The 11,424-nt window shown below is 36.5% G+C and overlaps 1 protein-coding gene and 1 long non-coding RNA gene across 2 annotated transcripts; both read left to right on the top strand.

The window, feature by feature from the left end:
* The first annotated feature begins 965 nt into the window (after positions 1 to 965).
* LOC121864569 lies at positions 966 to 3,373 on the top strand. Its single transcript, XR_006088610.1, has 3 exons — positions 966 to 1,155; positions 2,134 to 2,197; positions 2,833 to 3,373. It is a non-coding gene; the product is annotated as an uncharacterized LOC121864569 (long non-coding RNA).
* Positions 3,374 to 3,381: 8 nt separating this feature from the next.
* Positions 3,382 to 11,417, top strand: LOC121864576 (uracil-DNA glycosylase-like). Its single transcript, XM_042363643.1, is given in 7 exon segments — positions 3,382 to 3,465; positions 3,763 to 3,870; positions 4,320 to 4,357; positions 4,359 to 4,511; positions 5,829 to 5,920; positions 8,360 to 8,538; positions 9,811 to 11,417. Coding segments are annotated over 7 exon segments (780 nt in total). The 3' UTR covers positions 9,937 to 11,417.
* The last annotated feature ends 7 nt before the right edge of the window (positions 11,418 to 11,424 follow it).

Here is an 11,424-nt window from a genome sequence, read left to right as displayed (position 1 = left end):
GGATGGAATGGAGAAAGGAAACTCACAATGTGCTCTCATGTATACATGTAATATTGGATGTACAATGCAGCTTGGTGCTGGGAAGGCAGCATGGTTACAAGCTTGATGTAGAGAGAGCTGGTTGGTGAGGATGCTCAGAGGAGGACCAGCTTGTGGGTCGCCATGCTCGCCGGCGGGAGCGAGGACCGCCAGGCAGGCGGAGGAGGAGGTGCTGCTGGCTGGTTGGTGTAGGTAGAAAGAGACAGGTCACCACGAGGTCAGGTCTTAAATAGCGGGGGGTAGGCGTGGCTTAGTAGTTGACCCCCGCTCCGTGATGTATGGCGGCACTGGTTGACCTACACCACGAGGCACACACTGTGGAGTTCGTGGGGTCGGCTACGCAGCGACAAACAACGTTTGTAGGGGAGAAATCCACTACAATCTAACTTAAGAAATGATCGGGGCAATTTATATTCGTAATATATATCAAATATCCGAAATTAATATTTTATGAGAATAAATCTATAAGATTCGGGTGAATAACCAAATACTATATGAATTTACCTTTAAGTATGTGGAGATTTGACATGTATTTTTGATTACGTTCAAAATTCTTGACATGGTTGCAATTATGCCACGTAAGGAGAGAACATTTAGCTTATTTTATTATTGCTTGCCTTATAATATCGAGTGAAAGGAAAACAAATATTTTTTTCTTCAAAGGAGCTGATCGCTTAAAAATTAAATTGTTATTTTGTGCTTCAACATTGTCGTCATAAATAGTGTAACAAGGTTAGTAATAACACTAGTCCAACAATTAAATAATATATATGAATTAGAAATCACTCTTAAACAGCTAATAATTACAATAACTAACTAAATATAAATATATTATGAAAATATTTTTTATTTAGCTGAAATTGGTTCAGAGAGATATTTTTGCTTAGAAAATAATATTTTAGACTCTGTTTATGGTTGTGGTAAGGTTCTTGACACCGTAAAAAGAGAAGGGCTCGCTTCTCACATGTGGCGGCAAGACAGACAAAACCTTTATTTCACACTTTTGGGAATCACTTTTGGACGTCCGAGTAAACCTGTTGCTGAAGTATGGCGTCACAGAAAACAATCAAGAACTTCTTTATGCATGTCATTAAGCGCGAGAGCGAGGATTTAGAGGTTAGTGATGGACAAATATCTAACCTTAAATTGTACATAGTGGATATTTTGCCGTGAATGGCTAAGTTCCGATTTAAGCTAGGATTCCATTCACGCGTTTACAGTACGTTTACATTTTCAATCGCTACAGGGGCGATTGGCGTGTACTCCAAAAGCATAATGCTAACGCAACCTTGCCAGTGGAAACAACCTTGTACATTTCAATGTGATCTATTTTGGTAAATTTGCTTTAGTGCACACAACTCTGTTAGAAAGTCAAAACAATGTTTTTCTAGTGTAGTATTATGTGTTTTGATTGGGTTTGACCTTAATTTCCGTTGGAAATTGCCTGTTTTTTAGTTTTTGGGGTTTCGGGTGGGGTGTTTTCCGACCAAAATTATGGCCAATCGAATACAAAATACACAAAAAAATAGAAAAACATGCATATAAACCTTACCAAACCTAACATGACCTAACTCTCACTATATGATGGAATCACTTTTGTCTTATCTTATTGGCCTGGTTCTGGTTTGTCGTTCCTCTCCTCTCCGTCAAGAAATGGTATTCACAGATTTAGCCATTCGTGGGCATTTTGGGAACCCGCTCCCTGTGAATTTTAACCATTCTCTGTATGTACAGTCCCCTTCACTAGTACATTTAAGGGCTCCTCATATAAACATTCCACATTTGAGATTGTTTCTATTGTTTTAACTTGATTCCATAGTATTGTTGCTGTTGCGAGTTTCTTTCTGTCAAATGTAAACAAACACAGCGCTGTCACATTGCACAAAACCTGACAAGCCCCTGTAAAGGCACTAGTGAAGGGGACTGTACATGTTCATAAATATTTTCCAGTCTTAATCATTAATGTACAGTATTGATTGATGGTACACGTTTTATCACACTGTATCCACCACTTGTGTATTTTATGTCCATCTCTCAGAATATTTATCTCACTTTAAAGATAACTTTTATTTGATTGAAGATGTAAATTTACAGGTTAATGATGTCACCAAAAAATCAAAGATTGATGAGCAAAATGATTCTTCCAGTGATCCTTCCAGTAAGTATTTAAACTGAAATTGTTTTGTAGTTAAGTTGGATCTCATGGAGTTTTGGCACCCCAGCCTATTTAACCTAATGAATAAACACTCTAATGCTAACCTAACTTTATCTAACCTAACCTAATCGAACATAACCTATCACAACCTACTCTAGCCTAGCATAGCCTCACCTAATCCTCCACTTCACATTAGGTTGGTTAATCATCAGGTGAAATAAGCAGGGGAACTTTAACGAAGATAAACCTCCTGGGCTGTTCATTGTGATATCTGTGTAGCTACTGTATTATACTAGACCATTTACAGCCGTTCTTGTGAATGTGAAGTACGATACAGTACAGTATCTTATGGACCTGAAGCTACAGTGCCTTGATGCATCCATGTTCCATTAAAGGTAAAAATAAAAAGAATAAGTTGGCTTCCCATTAACATATTCACATAAAATCAATAGAATTATCACATACTATACTTTATACTCCCCTGAGGCTGAGGTTTGGGGTGATGAAGAAGGAACAAGTGGTGACCTGAGCAGGGTTATGTCTTAGGGTAGTTCAAGTGATATTTCCATGTTTAAATTAGAGATGATTATTAATTTCAGCTTCTCATCAACACTTGTATGATGATGTTCTCCTTTTAGTGTGTGGGGAATCATTCATCAAAGAACTGGGCCATACCCCAAGGTGAGCCATGTCTAGCTTGAATGTGTGTGTGATGATCTCATATGGTGGGTTAGTGAATCAGACCAATATTTGTCTGTGTCTAATATTGTGCAGTAGCTATTTAAAAACAAAAACAAATAGAATTTTATCTTGCCAACAACACATCTGCTTACTCCTTTGCATTTTGTATTTTTCTTTCTGTACTTTCCTCTCTTTTTTTTCTTATATTCTTTTCTTTTTCAGTTCATTATCTTTAACTTCGTAGAATTGTTCCTTCATTCTTCCTCTTTTCTTGTCTTGTTAAATTTCCACTAATACTCCTACATACTGTACTGTGGATGTGTATAACTGAGCAGGTATTGAAAACATTTAAAAATTTCATAAGTTCTGCTAATACACATTGAAACATCAGCTTTAGACAAGTTGTTGATACTGTAACTGCATCACAAAATAAAGATTACCCTGTATTTATTACATGCTTAAATTGTCAAAGGATATTGAAGAATTACATGTATACCTCTCTAGGAATGCCCCCAAAGTGTCGTGATGAGAAGGTCCAATCTGGCCTTACCCCAGAGCAGAAACAATGCATGATGCAAAACCAAATTAAGGTAGGTTTCATACATTAATGATTGTTGCTCAGTGCCAATGTGCACTTGTTTGTTGATGTAGACGTACTGTATAGTATAACTGTTATTTGCTATTTGTCTTGTTTTCCATTAGTTGGCTTATTATTGTTTTAATATAATATCAGTCAACTGGCTGTGAATTATTGTACCATTTGTTTCTTTTATATGCTTACATATCTTATTGATGCTTAAAAAGTTGTGATACCTGGCTAAGCACTGGCCATCAATGAATGCATTTTTGTTTATATAGCTACAGGGAGATTCTTACTAATTTTACAGGCAGAGATAAAACAACAGTGTAAGAAAACTCCAGGTCTGCCTGAGAACATTGGTCATACTTGGTACCTGGCCCTCAAGTCTTAGTTCTCTCAGCCCTACTTTGAGAAGGTGGGTAGAATACAGTATCTCTCTATCTCCTCATTACCTGAACATTAGCCCTCTCAGTATACTGTATTTCACTTAAGATTAACTAGTTTAGTGTAGTAGGTAGTATGCAGCTACCAAACAGGGAGGTACTACCGCCTGGTTGTTATAGAGAGTAAATTTTTAGTCAGATGTTAGAATGGGGAAATCCTCCCATTTCATAATTGTTTTTATATCCCATTATGGCACTTTACCATGAGCAGTTCAAGACACAATGAACCAACACTCTACTTGAATATCATATTTAAGGTTAAAAAAAAATTTTAAGAGTCATTCTCCTCCTTTAAGTCATCTTATCATTTAGTTCTCTTGTTGCTCTATATTGGATTTTATTTCTTACTCTAAGAAAGTACTGGAATAAATTGTTAGAAATATTCAAATTAAAAAGAACATTTCCTTTGATTACTGAACAGTTGAGTAAATTTTTGGAACATGAGCGCAAACGAGCAACACTTCCCCCCAGAGGACCAGGTGTTCTCTTGGACTCAAGCATGTAAGTTGCAGGACATCAAAGTGGTCATCTTAGGACAAAATCCTTATCATATACCAGGACAAGCACATGGTATATGTTTCAGTGTTCAGAACGGTGCGCCACCACCTCCAAGGTACTGATAATTGTCTTAAGTTACTAAGTAACAATACATTCATTTAATTTCTCACCTTTAAACTTTTATTAGTCAATTAAACTAAAATGTCTTAATGTGGGTAACTAAGTAAAGGAAATTACCTGGGCACTCTTTTTAACTATTCCATATTATTATTTATCGCAAGTGCACTTTATAGACACAAATTTCATTTATTTACTGTCATTTGTTGAGGGGAGAAACAACTGAAAAAGCATGTCAATAGCATATACAGTACTGTACAGTGAACCCTCACTTTACACGGTCAATTGAACCCACGGCGGCCCGCGTAAAGTGAACAACATAACATATGGGATTAATTGAAATAGAGACCGGGCCGACCCCCAAACTCCGCTTTTTCAGACACAATACCTACGTTGTAGTAAAAATAACTTCTTAATTTTATGATGGTATGCACACACAATTAATAATTAAGAGATATATCAATAATATTAGGTTTTTTAACACTTACATTAGTAGAAAAGATGGCTGGGCACACGGGGATGGGGGGTTGGTTCCGAGGCTGAGGGCAGATTATTGGCCCTCACCTGTATCACTTGTATCAATTGTGTCACTATCCACCACAGAGGCTTGCAGGGCCTCTTTCTCAAACCCCTCAAAGTCCATATAAGTCCATATTTTCACTATCATTATCACTATCACTGACTTGGGCCGGCTGTGGCGAATGAAGAACTCGGTAATGTTTTGATGACTGGGCGACCTTGTGTGCACCCTGCTCGCGCCGCTCTCCGCGTAAAAGGGTACACACACCGCGGAAAGTGAGCATTCCGGTTTCGGCAGGGTACCGCGTAAACGTGGAAACGCGTAAAGTGAAACCGCGTAAAGCGGGGATTTACTGTGGTTGGACAGTTAGGGGACAAGAATTGATAGTTGGAAAAATATTGTTTATAACTGAAACATTGTCCATAATAAACAGTTTTCTCTTTGTATGTTATAAAAGTACTGCTGACAGAGAAAGAAAGGAGATGCCATGTCTCATATTTTTAGCATCCTCCATATTACCTTTTGATGGTTTATAATGTAGCTTTATGCTCTACATTTTTCTTTCATTGAATGAAGTTTACTCGATCTGCTTTCTTGTCTCAGTTTCTGTGGGTTTATTTTCCCTGCTTCTGGTTTGTGTATACTGTACCTGGTAAATGTTTCCTGACCCACTTTCTTTGTTTTTGCTCATGGACTTGATTTGTTTCACTTACATAATAAACAAAGTTTTCTTGTGTGTACAGTATATTCAGTAAAGATCTTTTATTAACATGGGAAAAAATGCATCCTCCTCAGTTTGGTGAACATGTACAAGGAACTGGAGTCAGATATCCCAGGATTTGAGTGGCCATCACATGATACTTGCTTACTTGGTTGGGCACAACAAGGTAAGCCTGTGTGACTGAAAATAGTACTGTATTGTATATCCTCATTTCTTATGGTAAAGAAAGTCATATTTTGTACCTGTTGAGACAAAGACAATGATGGTCTAGTTTGTGTAAAGAAAATTCATATCCCCCAAACAATATTTATTGCTATTATGTAGGAATGATTAAACAGTGCGATAATGTCAGATATTGATTATAGTTAGAAGTGAGTTTATATTTTACGGTGTTGTAGTGACACCCTTCTGGGAATCTCTCGTGTTATTTCTTTACTTTGAATTAGTTTGGCCGCACAGAATCCCCTTCCAAAAACTAGAAATTGCAACTTAATCCGACCTTAAACACTTCTCCCACATCAAATTAAAGGTTCTCTTGAGGATGAACCAAGTGTCATGTATTGATTACCAGATATTGTTCCTCACTATTGGTTGTGTATAGTGTCCCAGTACATTAGTGTGTGTGGTATCCCTCACTATCCAAATGATCTCCAACTGAAAATTTGCTTATCTGAAGATTCTATTCTTACTTTTGTTGTTATTATTTTTTTTGGTTTTTTGTTTTTATAATTATTACTACAGCATATATATAGTGTAGAGTGTGTCTGCATAAGTTTCAGTACTGTATATGCCTACTGTACTGTGCACATGATGTACATTTAATGTACATAAATATCTCATATATACTGAACATGAACTAGACAGCATATCGTTTATTTGTGTATTAAAATCAATGTGAATATGTTTTTCCCTGATTAATATACTTTTTATGTTGAATTGATATTTCAGGTCTTGACAAGATGTTAGCCAGGTAAGATATATAGCAATGTGGTTATGGAAATGGTAAGTCAGAGCAATTTTAATTTCTCTTACAGCTTAGTACAACCTTCTCTCTAAGGAAAGTTGTACTGAAACATAAAAGAAATTAGAACTTTTTTGACTTATTGTTTCCATAACCACCCTTCTATCATTATGTGAGGCATAGAGAATACTTTTACTTTTATCCTCTTCGCCACTGACCGGCTCGTTAGCTGCTTGGGCGATCGGTCACGTCTCTGATTACTTTTCCTTTTCATTTATCTTCTTCACCAAAAGATCGGCTCTCTAGCCACCCGGGCGATCGGTCACGTCTCTGTTACGCACTGTTGGCAAATACTGGGCATGCACCGGCTCCTGAATGTACCTGAACCCGCTCCAGTGTTGGTCAAGTCTTGTCTTGAAAGAGCTCACACTCGGTGCCATCACAACACTTTCTGGTTGATTGTTCCAAGAGTTTACAACCCTCACTCCGAAAAAGTTTGCCCTCACGGTTTTCTGGACTTGCGGCTTCTTCAATCTTGAGCTGTGACATAAGGGTATAGGTCTGAATATCTCAACTCGGCTCAATTTCGAGGTTGTACTGCATGATTTTGGCCCTTGTTTTCTTATGGGGATTGCCTGACATCATTACCTGATAGAAGAATGTTGGGGCTATGGACTAACTTAGAAAATGGGAAATTGGACAATCCGGTGATATGCCTCTGCTTTTCTAAATGCCTCATATGTTGTGATGGATGTTCAGCAATATACAGAATCCTTTACACTGCTTCTGTCATTAAAAAATCTTTATCACTACAGAGTTAAATTACTGTACTTAAAATATGTATTGACTTAAACCTACTTGTCCTGTGATGGAATTCTGTACAGAATGATGATAATCTTATGTTGGCAGTCAAACAAATTTTTCTGGTTAACCTTATAATTTCACAATACAGTATAGTATGTGAAAATCAGTCAAACTTCATATTATTCAATCAGTTGCTGAATATCTTAAAGTCTGTGTAATTTTGTTGGTGGTGAGAAAAAACTTAAATTACTATTTTGTTTCATGCATTAATTGTTATTAGATCTCAAACTATTATTCTGGAGTTATTTGCTGCCACTAATACAACTGCCATGCTGAAAGATACTGTATGCTTTTGGTGGCATAATTATATCTAAAGATTGTCTCATGGCTTCTGTCCAAAACTTATCAAGTTATCCACCCAGTTAAAAGACGAATGTTATTAAAAACAAAACAAAAAATACACTGTGGCTCATCATATGGACATGTTTCTCGCAATGGCCAAGAAATTGTCCTCCCTCCATGTGATTCTTGCTCAAGGTTAGGTTTCTCGAGAATTGCAATAGACAATGTGACGAGATTTGTCCGTATGATTGGCCTCGGCTTAAAACTTTATCAGCCGACCACCATATTGACAATGAGGTACCACTTGTTGCATGGCAGGGGAGAGGAGGCCATGAGGTAGAGTCATCACCAAAGAATATGCAAAGTATACCAAACTGTATTGTATTGAAATGTAATTGATCTGATCTACTGTTAAAAGTTTTCAGTAATGTTTCGTTAATACCATTATGCTTTATAACTCTACCCCATAACTATTTTTAAAAAAATTATCCATTTCAGGTGTCTTACTACTCAATGCTTGTTTAACAGTCAAGGCCCACAAAGCTAACTCGCATAAGGACATAGGCTGGGAGAAGTTTACCGACTCGGTCATCAAAACAATATCAGTACATAATAAAGGTGTTGTTTTCCTTTTGTGGGGATCATATGCCCAGAAGAAAGCTAAAGTTGTTCATACGGTAAACTACTTTTAACTCACTGTATAATGTCCTACACTCCCTCATCCCTGGCCTACATTAATTCCTCAGATTACATTTTGTTTCTATTGTCATATAATCCTTAATCCTTCTGTTACAATCCCACCCTACAATTCCTTTCTTATAGGCAGTTTTCTTTTGCTTTATTGTGCACTATAAAACATACTGTAAATATTGACATTACACTTTTTACTTGTTTTAAGATTTCTGGGGGAAACCATTATCTTGCAATGCCTCTTGGTGTTCTGCCAAGTATTCCCTTATTAAAGGTATTTAAACTGTATCATGTTAATTATATTCCTTCATGTTTATGTGTTTGGGTGCCCACCATTCTTTTCTCCTTTTGTTTACTTCTTTTTGGACAGACATTTGCTAACTGTTTCACAAAATGACAGAATTCATTTATTGATGATTTCTATAATTCAGGAACTTTCCAGCTCTCAAAATTGTAGAGGCTGCTGATGACAACTCTGTATTGAGGAGACTTTACTTGTACCAAGCTGCCTAATGCCTGCATGTAATATACACGGGATCTTCAATGAATATGAGGTACCCTTGCTTATTTTGCCTGATGATTACCGGTAAACACCCTAATGGTAATTGGGGGCTTATATTAGGGTAGTTTATGTTAAGTTAGTTTTTGTCAGGCTAACATTGGAGTGATTAATCATCAGGTACTGGTAATCTTTTATTAGGTTTAGGAACTGGGATAATTGTATTTTGTATTTTACAGAGAAGAAATATTGATGGATAGAATAAATCCAAATTCATTTCTTTTGAATATAACTTTCATTTTCTTTCATGTTTTTCATCTAACGTATTGATTTTGCTACTTATTGATGATGTCTTTTTCTTTAGATATACATCTTGCACACAGCTTGTCCTAGCTTATCTTGTGGAAATGCTCCAGACAGGCATCAGTACAGTGCCTGCAAGCAATAACCTGGCTCAGGCCATGTCAGCTAATCATGGAGTTATCTTCAAATAGGTGTATTTTAGGAAAAAATCTTTCTTATGCTTGCTTATCTTGACCCTTAATACAAAACAACATTTTGTGTCCTCTTATGCACAAAAACTGGAATGCAAGGAACATGAAGCAACCATTGATGTTGGCTCCCATCTCTTCAACTAACACCAGTTGATGTTGGCTGTTGTTTAGTGGTTAATGGCATTTCTTGTTTGGGTTGTATAGTCTATATTTTCTCGTTTTATTATAGTACTTAAGTTTGTAATGACTTTTTTTTTTCACCACAGAAGAAACATCATCTGCTCAAAGCTGCACTACCACTGTTTGCTCATCGTGGGTTCTTTGGATGCAAACTTCTTGAGAAGGGGGGGAAGAAGCCAATAGATTGGACATATTTGCCACCACATATATAATAAGGATGAATTGAAGTTCATGATGATCATCAGTGTTTTACACCCATTTTCATTTGTAAATGTTGCCTTTGCCTTGTTCATTACAGTACAGTATTATTTTTTTAACACTGATTAACCCTATTGCACATCACGATGTGAATTGTGTCAAATCATTTGGTAGCGCTATTTGCTTCCTTGATGTGAATTGTGTCATCGAACTTTAAAAAAAAAATTACTCCCCAAAAAGTTTTCAAGCACATTGGGTCAAATTTTCATGCCTCATTGATGACTACATGATCTTGCTGGGGAAGCTTCTGATAGGTCACATTTGCACCTTTTTGCCTTTTCCATATGTCTGGTAAATGTTTTTGACTGATGGAGAGGCATATGTTTACAAATTTGTTCTTGTTTTATTTTATATTGCCAAATGAGAAGTTTCAGTTTCCTCTGTTTTGTCATCTGCTACCTACAACTATTCATTTCACTCTTTATACAGTTATACATAGATAACAAATATGGTTGTTCCAGGCACCAATATGTGTCAGTACTGATGCAGGAAGGTAAGCGAGCCTATTCATGGCACGTACTTAGTTAAAGTCTAGCCACCAAAAGATTCTCTTCAGTAGTACAGTATTGAAGAATGGAAAGTGTTGGGTCTGATGGACCAGCATCAGAAACAGAGTGGAGAGTGATTTATTGCTAGAAAAGGCTGATGCTCACTATTTGGTGCTTTCATTACCATTGTCCTATGCATTCATATGCCAGAAGGAAGGCAAGAATATAATTTATATTTAATGCTGTACAGGTATTGTTTATTTTTACATAAAAAACTTTCATTACATAATTGGTATTAATTCTTTCTAAACAGTCAGTTTTATGTGTACTGTACTGTATATGAGGTATGTGGGTCTGGAAGGTTGTGAGCATTTTAAGGGTTAAAGATTTTTGTGGCAATTGTGTGAATGTTTGTATTACAACACAAATATTGTCATTACTTGATGTGTGAGGTCTCCCACAAGTTTATAAAATGTTTTGAAACATCCTGTATTTAATATGAAGGATAAGCAAGTGAAATTTTGTTTGCATGTGAAACAATTTGAGGTTTTTGTTTGCAGACCATTATAGTGTTAGTCTTTGTGAATAAATTTTAGAATTATGAGAATAGTTTTAACTTATTATGTGCCATTCTCTGTCAAGGAGGAAACTGTGGTAGAGCTGGAGTGTATGAAGTTCTCAGGAGTATTTTATAATACAATACAGGTACCCTGTACTGTACTGTAACTGAAATTAAACTTCATTATTAGTTTTAACAGAATCAAATTTTATAGGTATGAAAACTTCATTCATGAATTCACAGCAACACTGGCTGACGAGTTGTCAGTTTGCATTAATATTTCTGTACATTATTTACAGTATAAAGCCAACATCCCCCACTCTCGCTACACCACTTTACACGCATGCAAAAGGTCTATTCTTTAAACCCTTGGTATGGTGCCCTTCAGATAGACA

The sequence above is a fragment of the Homarus americanus genome, unplaced genomic scaffold (assembly GCF_018991925.1).
Source record: "Homarus americanus isolate GMGI-L3 unplaced genomic scaffold, GMGI_Hamer_2.0 scaffold2361, whole genome shotgun sequence".
Lineage (NCBI taxonomy): Eukaryota > Metazoa > Arthropoda > Malacostraca > Decapoda > Nephropidae > Homarus > Homarus americanus.
Note: the sequence above shows the minus strand (reverse complement) of the source record. Positions and strands in the feature narration are given on the sequence as shown.